Source organism: Corylus avellana, chromosome ca1 (genome assembly GCF_901000735.1).
Source record: "Corylus avellana chromosome ca1, CavTom2PMs-1.0".
NCBI classification, from domain to species: domain Eukaryota; kingdom Viridiplantae; phylum Streptophyta; class Magnoliopsida; order Fagales; family Betulaceae; genus Corylus; species Corylus avellana.
Genome location: NC_081541.1, coordinates 9,626,389 through 9,645,278, shown reverse-complemented (window position 1 = coordinate 9,645,278; position 18,890 = coordinate 9,626,389). Strand labels below are relative to the sequence as shown.

Here is an 18,890-nt window from a genome sequence, read left to right as displayed (position 1 = left end):
GGAAATTGCATTGGTTAAACTAGCTTAGGGTTTCCAAGATTTAGTATCGCTGCCATATAAGTGCCCAAACAAAACTTCACATGTTTCCACATCAATTTCTTATACTTGAATATGGTAGATGGGATTGCCAATGACAGGCTCGGTTCCTTTGATTTTTGATGCAGATACACTCGAGATTCTCAACGAATACGTTTCCCAGCTGGGATCGTGCTCAACCTATGCGTATCTTGGGCCACAATGGAGAAATCAACACACTTAAAGGCAATATAAACTGGTATGTAATTGAGTAAAAAGAGTTGTTTTGTATTCTTAAGTAAATAGTGGGATTGCATTTTTTAGCCTATAACTGATATTGGTCCTTAAATAAAAACAGGACACACCTTGTTAAATAAGTTAATGTGATTGATATATTACCTTCGTACCTTTGACTTAAACTATTTCTTGATTTCCTCTCAAGAATGATTGTTTATGGCTCAAGTTAATAAGGGTGATATCATCTCACAGCAACTGATGTTTTCCATGCTTGGCACTAGGTAACATTGTGAAGGTTGGTAATGTCATGGAATGTGTGTGTCATTTTGGTAAAGGCCACTTTTTTTATCCCAATGTGCTTGGTTGTCAAGAATTGCTATGATAAATGACAGTTAATAAGATATATTCTCTGTTCACACTGCTCAGTTAGTGATTTCTTGAACAAGACAAATGACATCTGGAACATAGGCCAGACTTCCAGTCTTCAAAGTTATTTATATTGATTTGTTGTCTTTAAGGTCAGTTTATACTGTTTCATGTAAGGACGACTGCATCTGCGACTCACTGTTGGTGACAAGAAATAAATAAAGAATCTTTGAGAATCCACCTGCTAAAGAGATTGAGTTTGTTTATGACACCACAACCTTGGTCTAGATGTCTCTACAACCCTACTTGCCAAACACCTGCTTGTGCATTTTATTATTTCACAAATTTATTAAAATGTAGGGAAGTGAAAAATGGCATTAAAATGTCGGGACATAGTCTCATCAAAGCTTGCTATCAGAATGATGAGAACGTATAGGCTGACACATTTTTCATTTTACTCAGGATGAAGGCACGGGAGGGTCTATTAAAGTGTAACGAGCTTGGCCTCTCAAATAATGAGTTGAAGAAGCTTCTACCATTTGTGGATGGCAGTTCATCTGATTCAGGTCACTTTTAACTTAGATCTTGCATATATCTGTAGGTATACAGAAATTCTTGCATGAAATAAAATCTACTTTCTTTAACCCGTGAAGTTGTGAAGGTTTAATGTGAGATGCATTACAAAGTTCTGCACATGATCTTAATATATTCTGACTCGTCTTTATGTGATTTTTTCTTCTACAGGAGCTTTCGATGGTGTCCTTGAGCTTCTTGTTCGAGCTGGTAGAAGCCTCCCTGAAGCGATGATGATGATGATTCCTGAAGCATGGCAAAATGACAAGAATATGGATCCTAATCGAAAGGCGCTATATGAATACTTCTCTGCTCTAATGGAGCCATGGGATGGGCCAGCTCTTATATCATGTAATAATTCTAAATTTTTTACCGACTCCAATGGCTTGATTTATACGTTATCTAATCTTTTAGCTTTGTATTTGTGTAAAATCATTTGTAGTTACTGATGGCCGCTATCTGGGAGCAACTTTGGATCGCAATGGGCTGCGGCCCGGTCGTTTCTACATCACCCACAGTGGACGAGTTATAATGGCCAGTGAAGTTGGCGTAGTAGACATTCCACCTGAAGATGTGTATAGGAAAGGAAGACTAAACCCTGGCATGATGCTTTTGGTTGATTTTGAAAATCATATTGTGGTCGATGATGAAGCCCTGAAGCAGCAATACTCACTTGCGAGGCCTTATGGCGAGTGGCTTAAAAGGCAAAAAATTGAACTCAAGGACATAGTTGAGTCTGTTCATGAATCGGAAAGGATCCCTCCTCCCCTTGCGGGAGTGATTCCAGTAAGTATGAGGTCACTGTTGTCTTTGACTTTCCTTGGTGGGGAATTCTCATTTTGGTTAATTTATTTTGCAACTTTTAGGCATCTAGTGATGATGACAACATGGAAAACGCGGGCATTCATGGTTTATTGGCTCCATTGAAAGCTTTTGGGTATGTATTTCTCTGTACTGCATTTGCTATTGCTTTCTTGATTTTTGTATCTTACAGGGAATCATTTTCAATGTCTGGCTTCCCTATGCAGTTACACTGTTGAAGCCTTGGAAATGTTGTTGCTTCCTATGGCAAAAGATGGTGTGGAGGCCCTTGGTTCTATGGGAAACGACACTCCGTTGGCTGTAATGTCTAACAGAGAAAAGCTCACTTTTGAGTACTTCAAGCAAATGTTTGCCCAAGTAACAAACCCTCCAATTGATCCTATTCGGGAGAAGATAGTCACCTCCATGGAATGTATGATTGGTCCGGAGGGTGACCTGACAGAAACCACTGAAGAACAATGTCATCGTCTTTCACTGAAAGGTCCTCTTTTATCCATCAAAGAAACAGAGGCAATAAAAAAGATGAATTATAGAGGTTGGCGAAGCAAAGTTCTAGACATAACTTATTCCAAAGACAGAGGTAGCAAGGGATTGGAGGAGACCTTGGATAGGCTTTGTGCTGAAGCGCACGATGCAATTAAGGAGGGTTGTACGTTACTTGTGCTTTCTGATAGAGGTATCGTAATTGCAGTAAATGGAATGGAAAACCATCTAATATAATGTTTTGTTGAGTTATTGACTGTTTTATTTTTCATTCTTTGGATGTGTTACTGGAATGGAAAACCATCTAATATAATGTTTTGTTGAGTTATTGACTGATTTATCAAAAAAGTTATTGACTGATTTATTTTTCATTCTTTGGATGTGTAGCTTTCTCGCCTAAGCGTGTTGCGGTAAGCTCCCTCTTGGCTGTTGGTGCGGTTCATCAATATCTCGTTAAAAAGCTTGAGCGCACCCAAGTTGGGTTGATAGTTGAAACTGCTGAACCACGTGAAGTGCACCATTTCTGTACGCTTGTTGGGTTTGGTGCAGATGCTATATGCCCATACTTGGCAATAGAAGCCATTTGGAGACTGCAAGTTGATGGAAAGATCCCACCAAAATCGAGTGGTGAGTTCCACTCAAAGGAAGAGCTGGTCAAAACGTACTTCAAAGCAACCAGCTATGGAATGATGAAGGTTCTTGCCAAGATGGGGATATCAACTTTGGCCTCTTACAAGGGTGCTCAGATTTTTGAAGCTCTGGGTCTTTCTTCAGAAGTGATTGAGAGGTGCTTTGCTGGAACTCCAAGTAGAGTTGAGGGTGCAACATTTGAGATGCTTGCTCGTGATGCATTTCATCTGCATGAGTTGGCGTTTCCCTCTCGGGCTTTTCCTCCCAAAAGTGCAGAAGCTGTTGCACTGCCAAACCCAGGTGATTATCATTGGAGGAAAGGTGGTGAGATTCACCTGAATGATCCCCTTGCTATATCCAAGTTGCAGGAGGCTGCCCGAACCAACAGTGTTGCTGCCTACAAAGAATACTCTAAGCTTATTCATCAATTGAATAAAGCCTGCAATTTACGGGGCCTATTGAAATTTAAAGAGGCAGAGGCGAAAGTTCCTTTGGATGAAGTGGAACCTGCCAGTGAGATTGTCAAACGGTTCTGTACTGGGGCCATGAGTTATGGATCGATATCGTTGGAGGCCCACACAACATTGGCTATTGCTATGAATAAAATTGGAGGAAAATCAAATACAGGTTTGCTCGTCTCCCTTTAGAGACTTCATCTTGGTTTTATTTGTCTGGTACCATACAACTTATACAGCCATTAGGTAAATGTATTTGAATTAGGATTTGGAATTGATTACTTTTGCACGGCTTACTTATTGAGAATCTTTCTAGGCATTTTCTTTAGTTAAATGTAAGAATTTCTTGCACATGAATTTTCTTATTTTAAGAACGACAGAAATTTCCTACAACCTACAAACTAGGTTGTAGGAGATCTTTCAATTTAGCCTTTGAAAAAATGACGTGTGTCTCTTAGCATGTGCTTAAAGCTATTAAAGCATGTGAGAAGCATGTGAAAAGCATTAATCATGCTTTTTTAATAGCATTAATAAGAAGTATGTCCTCCTCCCATGGCAAAGGATCGGTGTCACTATTTAGAGGTTGGATTGTAGGAACTCCTACAGCCCAGTTTGTGGAAATTTCTGTTCTAAAAAGAAAAGTTAATACGGACTTATGATGGGGATTTACTTTTTAAAATTAAAGCCAACTTAATGAATTGTTCCTTTTTTGTCATCCTTTGCTGTTATCTTTTATATATCTTCTAAACAACTTTTTAGTCAGTTTTTTAGTATATTTTTTAGTTTATTTCTACAGCTTTGAAGGATTTCTTTTCTCCCTCGGTTCAGTTACTACGCATAAAAGGTTAACTGTTGATTATCATAACAATATTTTCAAATCATTGATTCTTATTTTGATTTCTGTTGAAGGTGAGGGAGGTGAGCAACCATCTCGTATGGAGCCTCTTCCAGATGGTTCAAAGAACCCAAAAAGAAGCGCAATTAAGCAGGTTGCAAGTGGGAGGTTCGGAGTTTCAAGTTATTACCTTACCAACGCCGATGAATTACAGATAAAAATGGCTCAGGTATCTTTTTGAATATTTTACATTTGGACTTCCTTTGATTACATCTTTTCATTTTCATATATTACTATTTGGCCCTATCTTCCTATTGGAACAGAGGTTCCTCTTGTTTCATGGCAGATGATGCTGTGTCTGCAAAGCACCTTTGGGCGCCTTTGCATCTTTAATTGATACCTACCTTTGACATTTGGTGAGGTTAAATCTGTAACTGATTTTGTTTTAACTCTGGTCTTCATCATTGCTCAGGGGGCCAAGCCTGGTGAAGGAGGTGAACTTCCTGGCCACAAAGTTGTAGGAGAAATTGCGGTCACCAGGAATTCTACTGCAGGGGTGGGACTTATTAGTCCACCACCCCATCATGATATATATTCAATCGAAGACCTTGCCCAGTTAATTCATGATCTTAAGGTATGTATGCGTCTCATTTTTTTTTGTGAGTGATGTTTGACTATGCTTTGTATGGGGCAAATGGGAATTGCAATTTGATTAATCGTAAGTCACAAATTGAGTTGTAGACCATCTGATACCTTATTTATTTATTTATAGAACTCGAACCCTGCTGCTCGAATTAGTGTGAAGTTGGTATCTGAAGCTGGTGTGGGAGTAGTTGCTAGTGGAGTAGTCAAGGGGCATGCTGACCATGTCTTGATCTCTGGTCATGATGGAGGTACAGGGGCCTCTAGATGGACTGGGATTAAGAATGCTGGGCTACCATGGGAACTCGGTTTAGCAGAGACTCACCAGACATTGGTTGCTAATGACCTTCGTGGCCGAACGGTTCTCCAGACAGATGGTCAACTGAAAACTGGAAGAGATGTGGCCATAGCAGCCCTTCTTGGTGCGGAAGAGTTTGGCTTCAGCACAGCACCTCTCATAACTCTTGGTTGCATCATGATGCGGAAGTGCCACAAAAATACCTGTCCTGTTGGCATTGCTACTCAAGATCCAGTGCTTCGGGAGAAGTTTGCTGGGGAACCAGAACATGTTATAAACTTTTTCTTCATGGTAGCAGAAGAAATGAGGGAAATTATGTCACAGCTTGGATTTCGAACTGTAAATGAGATGGTTGGCCGTTCGGATATGCTTGAAGTGGATAAAGAAGTGACTAGAAACAATGAGAAGCTGGAGAATATTGATCTCTCCCTATTACTTAGACCTGCTGCTGAACTTCGGCCTGAAGCTGCACAGTACTGTGTCCAGAAACAGGATCATGGCTTGGACATTGCATTGGACCAAAAACTTATTCCACTTTCCAAAGCTGCATTAGAAAAGGGTCTTCCCGTATACATTGAAACACCAATCTGCAATGTGAACCGTGCTGTTGGAACTATGCTTAGCCATGAAGTGACTAAGCACTATCAAATGGCAGGGCTTCCTTCGGACACCATCCATATCAAATTCAGTGGAAGTGCAGGTCAGAGCCTCGGAGCGTTCCTCTGCCCCGGAATCACGCTTGAGCTTGAAGGTGACAGCAATGACTATGTTGGTAAAGGGTTATCGGGTGGCAAGATTGTAGTTTATCCTCCAAAGGAAAGCAAATTTGATCCGAAAGAAAACATTGTAATAGGTAACGTGGCTCTCTATGGGGCAACGAGTGGGGAGGCATACTTCAATGGGATGGCAGCAGAAAGATTCTGCGTACGGAATTCAGGAGCTAAGGCAGTTGTGGAAGGTGTTGGTGATCATGGATGTGAGTATATGACTGGTGGGACTGTTGTTGTGCTTGGAAAAACTGGCAGGAATTTTGCTGCAGGTATGAGTGGTGGTATTGCTTATGTTCTTGATGTGGAAGGAAAATTCCAATCTCGGTGCAATCCTGAGCTCGTAGATCTTGATAAAGTTGAAGAAGAAGAGGACGTGATGACTCTTAGAATCATGGTTCAGCAACATCAGCGTCACACAAACAGCCAGCTAGCCAAAGAAGTACTTGCTAACTTTGAGAATCTTCTGCCTAAATTCATTAAAGTTATACCCAGGGAGTATAAACGGGTTCTTGCAAGCTTGAAAGTAGAGGGAGCCTCCAAGGAGGCTGCGGAACATGCTGCTAAGGAACAAGATGAGGCAGAACTAATGGAAAAAGATGCTTTTGAACAGCTTAAGAAGTTAGCAGCTGCATCTTTGAATGAGAAATCCAATCAGGTAATTCCATTTTGATTGCAATCAGCATTAGTTTTTACCTGGGAATATCGCAGCCTCCCTGCCTCCCCCCTCATTCTCTCTCCTACTTATTAATTCTCATGTAGTATTAATGGTATAATATTGTGGTACAAAAATTGTGGAAGGGTGAGGCTTGTAGTGATGATACGAGGAATAGGTGAATCAAATTCCATTCCATGTTATTAGAAGTTGAGTCCTTAGCTCTCCATATTGATTTCTTGGCCATAGAGTTCGACTTCAAAATCACCTTACATTGGGTTTTCTTCTCTACTTCAGTTTTCAAGCACTTTATTTTTCAGGTAGGTTTAGTTTTCTAGTTCACCTTTCGAAATTCATTATTTGTTGAATGCACTGCTACAATTTCTTGGCTTTTCATCAAGCTTTACAGTCTCATTTCCGCTTTTATTTGCCCTACTTTCATTTGGTGGGGGTGGTGAGGAGATTCGGGGTGGCAATACCAGCATGCTGGTAACTAGTGATTTGGATAGTCGTATAAATTGTGACTGATGTGGTTTTTTGATATTTGCAGAAGGTAGAAGAGGCTAAATCATTGAAGAGGCCTACTCAGGTTACTGATGCTGTTAAACATCGAGGTTTCGTTTCTTATGAGCGTGAAGGTGTTCAATACAGGGATCCTAGTGTTCGGATGAATGACTGGGAGGAAGTTACGGAGGAATCAAAACCTGGCCCACTTTTAAAGACTCAATCCGCACGTTGCATGGACTGTGGTACTCCTTTCTGCCATCAGGTAAGAGTTGGTCTTTGATTTCACCTTTTTAAAAACCATTTGTAGCTATATTTTTTTCTAAACTTGAATGTTCACTAGAATTTTCTCATTTAAATCTCCGTTCTTACATTTGCAGGAGAATTCTGGATGTCCTCTTGGAAACAAAATACCTGAATTTAATGAGTTAGTGTACCAAAATAGGTGGCGTGAGGCATTAGACCGGCTCATTGAGACAAATAACTTCCCGGAGTTCACTGGCAGAGTGTGTCCTGCACCTTGTGAAGGTTCTTGTGTTCTGGGCATTATTGAGAATCCTGTATCTATCAAGAGCATTGAGTGTGCCATTATAGACAAGGCGTTTGAGGAGGGATGGATGGTACCACGACCTCCCCTCAAGAGAACAGGGTATGCCTTGACTGGTGCTCTGTTTGATATGGTTTTCCTTTGCTAAATTGTTGGCTGAGACAATTACTTTCTGTTGTATTACCCAGTCAAAATAATCCTACTTTTTGAAGCGAGATTTTATAGGGAGAAGTGCCTTACTTCCATAACATGAATATAATATAATGTGTATGGTTGCAGGAAAAGAGTAGCGATTGTTGGAAGTGGACCAGCTGGATTGGCTGCTGCTGATCAGCTAAACAGAATAGGTCACATAGTGACCGTGTATGAGCGTGCTGACAGAATTGGAGGGCTTATGATGTATGGTGTTCCAAACATGAAGACTGACAAAGTGGATGTAGTTCTACGGAGGGTGAACCTTATGGCCCAAGAAGGTGTCAATTTTGTGGTTAATGCTAGTGTTGGAACTGATCCCTTATACTCTCTTGATCGGCTCCGAGAGGAGAATGATGCTGTTGTTTTGGCTGTAGGAGCCACAAAACCAAGGTAATTCATAGCCAGGTGGAAAGATAGAGATTATCGATTTGTCTTCTGATCTTGTGTATCCACCAGAAATTTGTTTTGCTAAACAACTTGTAGAGCATATTTAAAGTTGCTAGTATTTTTTTGGTGCAGGGACCTTCCCGTACCTGGACGGGAGCTATCAGGAGTCCATTTTGCTATGGAGTTTCTTCATGCAAACACTAAAAGCTTGCTTGATAGCAATCTCCAGGATGGTAACTACATTTCTGCCAAGGGAAAGAAAGTTGTGGTCATTGGTGGAGGTGACACTGGCACTGACTGCATAGGGACATCTATTCGGCATGGCTGTAGTAGTGTCGTAAATTTGGAGCTTCAACCCCAACCACCGCAAACTAGGGCACCAGGGAACCCCTGGCCACAGGTTTTGACTTTCTTTCTTCCCAATGTCTCCTTTGTGATGCACGTTAATGTAGAACATTGTTCCCCTAGTTTCCGTCCTGTATTACAACCATTAATTGAGGACTGCTTGTTTCTTGGTTTACCTTTAGTCGTCAAATTTGTTTGATTTTCCTTTTTCCATGCAATATTTGCTCAACCATCTCTTTTATGTGCAGTAAACAAAATTTGCAAGAGATTTGTCAGTTGTACTTGTAGATGCTTATGTAATTAGTTCCTTTTATTTTGGGATTGCAGTGGCCTCGTGTATTCCGTGTAGACTACGGGCATCAGGAAGCTTCTTCCAAGTTTGGAAAAGACCCAAGATCTTATGAGGTATTGACTAAGCGGTTTGTGGGAGATGAGAATGGAGCATTGAAAGGACTGGAAGTTATACGTGTCCGCTGGGAGAAGGATGCTAGTGGAAAGTTTCAGTATAAGGAAGTTGAGGGCTCTGAGGAGATCATTGAGGCTGACCTTGTCCTACTAGCCATGGGTTTCCTTGGCCCTGAGTCGGTTAGTTTCTTTACTTTTTTGTTCCCTCATGGTTCGCTTTTTAGAATGAAACCAATGACCAAGTTGAAAGCATATATTGGTGAACTTTAATTAGAAAACACTTTGACTAATCAAATGTTGTTCCAAGTTATCTTAGGTTACATTTATAACTGGAATTACATGGTTTGTTAAAAGAGAGTTGCTCACTGGTATTCCGCTCTTTGTTTTTCCAGACGGTGGCAGAGAAGTTGGGAGTGGAACGAGACAATCGATCAAACTTCAAGGCAGAGTATGGTCGTTTCTCAACTAGTGTGGATGGGGTCTTTGCAGCTGGGGATTGCCGGCGTGGCCAGTCGCTGGTGGTATGGGCAATCTCTGAAGGCCGGCAAGCTGCTGCACAGGTTGACAAGTATCTTATAAGAGAAGAAAAAGACCTTGCTGTTAGCCCTGGGATCAAGGAAAACCTTATCAAGAGGCATCATGACCTTACCAAGAGGCACCAGGACAGCAGCAAACACACAGTAATGACATAGGTGACCTCCAATTTTCTTTCCCATACAGTATTCAAAAGAAAAGAAATACAGAAAAACTATTCCTAAATTGGTCTTTCTCAAGTACAAACCAACGAGCGATGCCAAGGGACTCTAAATTGGTCTTTCTAAACTCGAGGCCAAGGGACTCTTGAAAGGTTTTGCAGGAGGAAAAAGTGGTTTCCGTGGTATGATTTTGCAGAAGCCAGTGGTAGCTTGAATTGGGCTGGGTATAGTGTTCAATTTCTTCATTAATAATGTTTATAGTTTATACTCCCCGTTGTTTAAAAGGATTAGCTCATGTGGTTGTTTATTAAGGAATAATGTACAGTTTTGTTTCATAATTTATTTTTTAAGAATTATATATTGGAAATGTTTGATATTGTATTGGAATGAACTTTCGAGGTTGCCAAGCATGCTTGAATTATACAATAGTTACGAAATCTTTTGAATTGATATTTTATTGAGTTGTTGTTTAAGATCCAGTAATTAATTTCTTCCCCTACATTATCTGAGTGGGTTTTATGATCATATAACCAAGGATGGTGCTTATCCCTTAATTTTGTGGATTGAATGCAAGGATGAGAATCACAAGGCCAAAGAAAAGGATAAAAAATGGGGAAAAAAATTAATTATGTAACACTATTACATGTACTTTGCGAACAATTCCTGTATTGTGATTAGTTGGCCTTAACCAAAGAACTAGAGGTGAAATACCAATCAAACTCTGAAAGGTTTCATGAGACAGACATTTTATTTCAAGGAAATCATATGTATCCATAAATTTCGACAGATCACAGCAGGTCGTTCTGTCCTTCCCTCAAAAGTCCTTAACACTTCCAACTCGTTGACATATATAATACGACAACAGAGTACTTACAGTTTGATTATTTAGCAAAATGATAAACAGCAGGTCGAAGTCTTGATCACATTAGTGCTTCCATGGTACTAATTCTTGGCCAGATCAGATGCATCCGCCCAACTGCAAAAGGTGATAGGAGGATAACAAAATCAATGGAGTATCTAGTTGAAGTGTTGCGCAGCATATATTATCTATCTGAATTTTGATACCCTGCAGATAACATTTGGCCACTGCAGATAGTATTTATGCTCACCAGTACGGCCTCTATCTCCTTGTCTGAGACTGGTGTTCGTTTTGGCTGAAGAGAAGCTTGGCCACCCACAGCGGTATTTGCGGGTGATGCTGGAACATCTGACCTTAAAAGGGTAATATTATGAGTGTCCCTATTTGTTGATGCATGTTGAGCTTGAGATGTAGAACCTGTTCATGGAAACTTAAGGCACTCTTTAAATAAATATCTTTTAAACGCACACTAAGAAACAAATTGGCAAAGCTACAAAGCAAATCTGTACTTAAGATTGATAGAAGTAAATGCAATAATGCTTCACAAGTGTAACCAAAAAGAAAGGTGGTGCAGGGACATGGTTTACCACGCAATTAAGTTTGTGGTTAGTTACTCTCTCTTGGCATGTGAATAAAGAGTGAGACCAAGAATACATCAATGAACAGAAGAAAGTGACCAAGGTGTTTCCTCACTAGGATTACTAACATACATCAGTTAATAAGTAAAAAGTTTCAAATCACTGCTCAAAGCTTCACACAATCAAATATAGCTTTGCTTGTTCAGACAAGAACGTCACACTATCCAATTTGCTATATGCGCATTAATCATGAAGCCATTCCCTGAGAAATGCATGAATTATATCATTTATCAAAATGTATGGAGCCAGCATGAACCCACTCTTGATACTGCAAGTCAAGTGACATGAGTTCCTAATTTTTTTTTTGCAACATATCAAGACTACAATCTGAAAAAGGAGAGAAGGACGCAGTGGAACCCACATAGTCATATACGTGCCAGTCCATACAAGTGCAGCCATATTGTCCATGCTAATGTCATATTTTTCATAAAGAAATACACAACCAACCCAACAATCTTATCGATCTTTCCCCACCTCATCCTCTATTCGTACCAAGACTAACTTGTCATCACAAAGGCAAGACGTTGATCAGTAGACTACTCAAATCTACTCATGCTGTATCATAATAAATGGCATGCTATACCACATGAAACTGAACTTTTGCACAGATATCTTAACCTATTTATTTCCCACAAGTCTAGGATGCAACTTGAATAACACCTTACTAAATCAATGCAAGTGAAAAGACCCCATTGCTTTCATTGGTATCAGCTTCATTGCCTTTTCTGCTCCGTTATATGCTTTTTTTTTCGCTACCTTTTTGTTCTGCGAGATTCATATCACTTAAATAAGCTCACAACTTCTGTGAAGCCACCAACACTTCTATTTTTTACAAACTCTATGTGTTTGGCCCACCCTTTTTGTCAGCAGCATCCATATTCTACAATCTGAGCTCCACACAACTCACTAAGGTATCACTGTTCCTCATTACTCATAAGAGAACCACAGAAGCCTACATTCCTTTACATTGTCCCAGAATACTACTTCCTCCAACTTTTCATTACTATATTTTAACTTGAGTAAATCCTTCATGAATCATACTGTTCCGTAATGGCTGCAGAATCCTCTCTGCTCTATGATATCATTTTGCTCTTCTGCAATCCCTTCCCAAACCATGACCTTTGGGTCCCCTTGTCCTCGCAATGCCCCACTTGAATTACAGAAGACCTAACAAGTACAGCTGCAGCCACATCAATCAATATAGCATAACATTTCTGAACAACGCCATCATTTACTTCTCAAACATACTCATGCTCCTTTGTTACTCTTGAAGGCAAACTGCTCATCCATCTCAATAGCTCATGAATATATAATTGGACCATAAATTAGCCAATCTGAATTAGATAATTACAAAAGTTTCCATATGGTACAGTTCGAAATAAAACAAGAATGACCCAGTACTCCGTTTGACAAAACAACATAATAAAGATGCACAAACCCTGAGTCAATCAAAGTATAAAGCATCTTTAATTATAATTTGAACCAAACTTTCTATCCCAGTATTTCTTTCTTAAACTGCCATTTAAGTAGGAAGTATACGAATCAATCATCATATGTGTGCAAATGGAAGTCATAACAACAAAATTCACAAGAAGCAAAGGAAAGAATGAAAAGAAAATATAAAGAGAGAGAGAGAGAGAGAAAACCTGAAGCTGAGGATTTTGGGTGTCTTTGTGGGAATTTAATGCGTGGAATTCTCTTCAAGATCTGCCCTTCTCCACCCATTATCGCCTTACCTTTCTCTTTCTCTCTTCTCTTTCGCTTCAGGAAGCCTAGCACGACAAGGCAAAATTATAAGGCCTGTGCCCGTGTTTAGGTGTTTGGAGCTCCTCCCCTTGAAAGGCTTTAAAGCGTTCGGAATAATCACAGTATTTGCGTTGGAATAATTGATAGACATTAGAGATTACGCTAGACTACCACACGTTGACGTTGGTATGCAAATTCGTGGCTGAAAGAAAAAGAATGAATTATCAGAGAGAAAAGCAAAAACATCATAATTTTTAATGCATGTTTATTTCATTTTTCTTCTTTTAGCTTGTTCCTCATTTACTATTTTATCCTTTTTGTCTCACCGTTTTAGTTTTTTAAACCATCCAAATAAAATAAATGCACTAATTCTAGATATGACACAACTTTGTAAAGAAAATTATAATTTGTTTTCTTCTAGAAATATAAACATAGTTATTATCATGATGAAATATAAACACTATTTTTTGAGAAAATCTTCACCTCTTGGTAGGGTGGTGGATTCTGAAATTTGTGGAATACCCTCACAAATGACTCTTTCATTTTAACCCAAGGCGCCAACTTTCTACATAAAACAGTGTTTGGGACCTGATGTTTCCGATGGGAAGGAGTTGGTCAAGCCATATATTTCAATGGCTATGAATTAGGATCTTAAATGCGGAGCAAAGTAACATTTATTCATGTTTACAAGATCTTAGAATTATTGTTATTACCATGAAAAGTTAATAATGATGCATGACCAAAATTTTGTAAATGTGTTTTCAAGTAATTTTTTTAAAATTTTTTTTAATGTTTTATATTTTTACGAGTATTTTGTTTTTTCCTCATTTTTTTTTTATATTTCTTTCGCAAACCTAAAATTAATAAAAAAAAAAGAAAAGGAAAAAGAAAAAGTTTTGCATGAATGATTGGTGGGCTTGGCATGTTTAGTCCAACTACAGCTGGCGGTTTGTGATTCAGCCGGCACCTTTAAGCCTGACAAATGGGGCTTTGACTGCATGAGATTGTGTTAGTTCCATTTTCTTGAACGTGGCCCATTGAGATCGAGGCTGGGATTTACTGCGTGCTGGGGGAGCCCTAAATTTTCTTACTTTTAAAATGAACACATAACAATCATTGCATGTAGCTGCGAGAGCCAGAGCCTGCCCAGGCCTGATGATAATGCCTGTTTGAGTTCAGGCCCAAGAAGACGCTAAAGCCCAAGCCTGAATGTTTTCCTATTTTTTTTTCGTCTTGTTTGAACATTGAACAGAAATTAATCTTCATGCACTTGTTCGTTTGCATGTTAGATTGACATTGATTATCTGCAGACAGAAATGGCAATAACTCTTTTTATTGGCTAATTAATTCTAGTGCCTCATCACGTGTGGCAATAGAAAAACACCGGAGGAACCTCACTCTGGCATCTCAGGAGCTATATAAGGAAGCCTACAATACCACAGTGGCAGTGGTTAACAGTGGTTAAGTGGTTTCAAGAAAATTTCTATGAGGTCTAGGCATGTATTAGAGCATGAGTTCGAATATCTATAATAAATAATTACTTGCACAATCCTAATTATAGTATTAGCCGCCTTGGAAATTCATTGATGTCTTGGAGAGGTTGGGTCAGACTATGACATAATTGATTTTGAGGAAGTGCATGCTGTTCCCGCCATTTAGATCTCTCATGAGCAATTCACAGTGGGTAGGGGCTACCATGGTAATGCTCAGGTAGAGTAGCCACAGTTGGTCGCCCACTCCTGCCCTGTCTTTGCTTTTAAAAAAAAGAACGAAGCCTACAATTGCAGTATATACATTTTCAACTTCAATCAAAATTTAGAAACTGGTGCAGTTACCCAGTCAATTAATTTCAAGTGGAAAGCCCCTGATAAAATTTTTAAAAAAGCTCCTTTGATTTGAACTTGTTCCAAGCTTCATGTGCTTTAAGTACATGAATAAAAAAGCTCATCTTAGGTTTTTTTTTTTAATGAAATAATCTCCCAAGGTTTGGTTACTTGGTGTATTCACTCCTAAAAGATAAATTTCAGACCTATGTAATACAGCCCCACCACATAGACATGCAGTTAAATCTAACTTTTTGGCAAAAGTGTGACCTTAAGGAGTTGTCTGCACGCAAGAGGATCATTCATTTCTTTCTCTATGTTTAATCAACTCATCCATTTTTTATATGCTACTAAAGATAAAGAGAGTTGATTTACCCACCCTCAATTTCTTTAATATATATGCTACTTTGAGCAATTGACAGTGTCAAATATTGTTGATTCTAATTGGCTAACATCATTTTGGTGGTGGTCGTTCACAACCTTTTCTTATATTAACTAACACGTGAGACTTCTCTCACACCATTCAATATTATTGAATAGTTGTAAACCTTGTGACATTTCAAAAACAAATTAAAAGCACGTTTCAACACTTCAGCAGCCGTGGGTCTGCTGGCAGAGACCCGCGTGGGTTAGGCCTGACTCACGCTGGGTTTGGCCTAACCCACAGGTCACAAGGCCATAGAACCTTTTTTTTTTTTTAAAAGTTGGAATTAAGGGTAAATTTTGAATTTTATAAAAAAATTAGGGGTATAAACGTAATTGTCTCACTTTTAACGTTTAAAATCTACCGGAGTGGTTTAAATTGAATGCAATTGAAAGTTTAGGAGTTCAAATTGAGAGGTTTTGAAGTTTAGGGGGCTTGTCAAATTGCGTGGTAATTCAGGGGTTTAAAGTGAAGTTACCCCAACAAAAAATAATAAATAATTGAAGAAACTTCAGAAATTAAGGACCCCTGAACTATCGCGCATTTTGAGAAGATCTCATAAATTTCAAAAACTCTCAATTTCACCCCTTGAACTTTCATTTTGATGCAATTTACCCCTCCGTCAATTTTTGCCGCTAAAACCCTTAAAAAGACAAAATTACCATTCAATTTCTTTTTTAAAAAAATGAAAAAATTGAAGAAAAAAAAGGGTCACAAACCGTGGGTCACCTTGTGATTTTTTTTTTTTTAGTTTTTTATTTGAAATTAAGGGTAAATTTAGAATTTTATAAAAAAATTCAGGGTATAATGGTCATTGTATCACTTTTAACGTTTAAAAACTAACCGAAGGTTAAATTGACTGTAATTGAAAGTTGAAGAGTTCAAATTTAGAGTTTTTGAACTTTGAGGAGGTTTTCTCAAAATGCGCGATAATTCAGAAGTCTAAACTGAAGTTTTCCCTAAATAATTTAACAAACAAAGCCATGTAAGAATTTTCCATTTGCCTTACATAATCTCAACCATTATCATCGGTGGTAGTCATCTACCGTTTTGTTTTTTTCCTTAATCGAGAACCCTTACTTTAATCAACCAACGAGTGCGACTTCTCACATCATTCATGTTGCTGAATATAGACTTTGAGACACATGTCAATTTCACATTTATTTCGATTCTTAAAAGTCAAAACTTATTGTAAACGCAACTAAAAGTTGCTGAATAATTGTAAACTTTGCTGATATTTCAATGATAGATCGAAAGCGTGTTTCAACACAGGATACATTATAATAACTTGCTTTAACTACACTCTTTTATATAATGTGGAAATTTTCATACCATCCAAAAAAAATGTCAAGAAAAAGAGGAGTACAAGATAAAGAAAAGAAGTAGGTAAAGAAAAAGTCCTTGATGGTTTTGCAGCTCCAAGACGTTATTGCCATTTTTTTTTATCTGCAGATAATCCAGGTCCATTAATTTGACATTATTTATCACGTACAGTGCATGAAGATTTATCACTAGACTCGCCGGTACATGCAATGATTGTTATGCAATCTCATCTGGAGACTGTTCAGAAGCTTATGTTATTTTTGTCTAATGACTTTTATTAAAAATGTTATATCTAGAGTTTCAGACCTCTAATTGTAGCAAGTCTTGCACGTTGAAAAGTTAACTCAAAGATCTACAACTTCATATTTCACGAGGTTTGGCTAATTCTGATGTTTACTTGGTCAAAACGTCATTATTGTTCGCCAAACCTCGGAGGGGTAAATTGCATCAAAATGAAAGTTCGAGGGGTGAAATTGAGAATTTTTGAAATTTAGGGGGGTCTTCTCAAAGTGCGCGGTAGTTCAGGGGTCCTTAATTTATGAAGTTTCTCAAATTATTTATTATTTTTTGTTAGGGTAACTTCACTTTAGCCTCCTGAATTACCACGCAATTTGACAAGCCCCCTAAACTTCAAAACCTCTCAATTTGAACCCCTGAACTTTCAATTGCATTCAATTTGAACAATTCCGGGAGATTTTAAACGTTAAAAGTGAGACAATGATGTTTATACCCTTGCCTTTTTTATAAAATTCAAAATTTACCCTTAATTTCATTAAAAAAAAAAAAAAAAAAAAAAGTTCTCTGGCCTTGTGACCCGTGGGTCAGGCCAGACCCAACGTGAGTCAGGCTCGACCCACGTGGGTCTTTGCCAGCAGACCCATGCTTTTAATTTGTCTTTGAAATGTCACAAGGTTTACAACTATTCAGTAATATTGAATGGTGTGAGAGAGGTCTCACTTGTTAGTTGATTTAAGAAAAGGTTGTGCATGACTACCACCAAAATGATGTTAGCCAATTAGGTTTCCAAATTAACTGATGTTAGCCAAGTATGGGAAAATCGGATCCTAGATATCCTCATAGGTAAAAAACTCATATGGATTGAATAAGCAGGCATGATCATCCTTTTGTGTGGGGTTAGGAAACTAATATTACTTTTCTCTTCCAATTTTGTATGCTTCTCTTGTTTGAACGTTAACATCCAAAATCTTCATGCACTTCCCAGTAGTTGTTGGTATGTGATTGAATCGACATGGATTCTCTGTAGACAGAAATGGCAATAACGTCTTGCACCTGCAAAATACTAAGGACTTTTCTATGCTGCTTCTTTACTTTGTCTTCTAGTCCTCTTTTTCTTCTCTTTTTTTCTTTTTTTATTTTTTTATAAGAATTTAATTGGTTAATTCTAGCAGTGACATGTTGTAGATGGTATATGTATTCCACATGATACAAAGGAGTCCATTTAAAATTTTGCCATCATCTATCAGCTATCATACACGTATACAACTTTTCAACATGGAACACCTTTTTTTGTCCTTCCAATCTCGATCAGCAAGGTTTACAACTTTTCAACACTTAGTTGTGTCTACAATAAGGAATTGCTTTTTTTTTTTTTTTTTTTTTTTTAAGAGTATTTTGAAAATTTTTATTTGGGTGAAATTGTAAATTTTTTTAAATTTAAATATTTAACATTGAGAGTTTTTAAACTTAAAAAAAAAAAAAAAGAAAAAAAAAAAGGAAATCGACATTGAATTCTCAAAGTAATTATGCTTTGAGGTTCAGCAACATGAATGGTCTGAAAAGTCTCGCATGCTAGATCATGATTGAAGAAAAGGTCTCGAGGTTTACCACCAACAATGATTATATTCACAAATCCATATATGTATAGTTTCCATTTTAAAGAATATATATATCAGAAATAGATTCTGGCTTATAAGATTATATTCACAAATGTATTATATTCTAGCATTTCCCATAAATATATATTTTTCTACAAATCCATATGTGTGTTTTATAAAACATGCATGCTAGCTCCTTTTGCAAGAACCGTACATTGGCCATCAAACATACATTCCTACGGTGCGACTAAAAACAAATTCACTTTTAGTTTTAGATTATATGACAGCCCAAGGAATTCACAATTGAAATGGAAAAAAGAAAACTGAAAAAAAAAAAAAAAGATTTACGAGGTACGTACATTTTTATAATCTCCAAATTATTCCTA

The 18,890-nt window shown here is 38.0% G+C and overlaps 1 protein-coding gene across 1 annotated transcript; it reads left to right on the top strand.

Annotated features, from left to right (window-relative positions):
* Positions 1-164: 164 nt before the first annotated feature.
* On the top strand, positions 165-10,329 carry LOC132165333 (glutamate synthase [NADH], amyloplastic-like; the record flags this gene model as incomplete). The annotated part of the gene is given in 16 exon segments (XM_059575858.1): positions 165-274; positions 1,081-1,184; positions 1,363-1,542; positions 1,634-1,977; positions 2,058-2,128; positions 2,220-2,689; positions 2,884-3,753; positions 4,491-4,645; positions 4,889-5,050; positions 5,189-6,781; positions 7,329-7,547; positions 7,663-7,931; positions 8,109-8,414; positions 8,544-8,811; positions 9,084-9,341; positions 9,554-10,329. Coding segments are annotated over 16 exon segments (5,679 nt in total), but the record flags the coding sequence as incomplete, so codon positions are not given.
* Between the last annotated feature and the right edge of the window lie 8,561 nt (positions 10,330-18,890).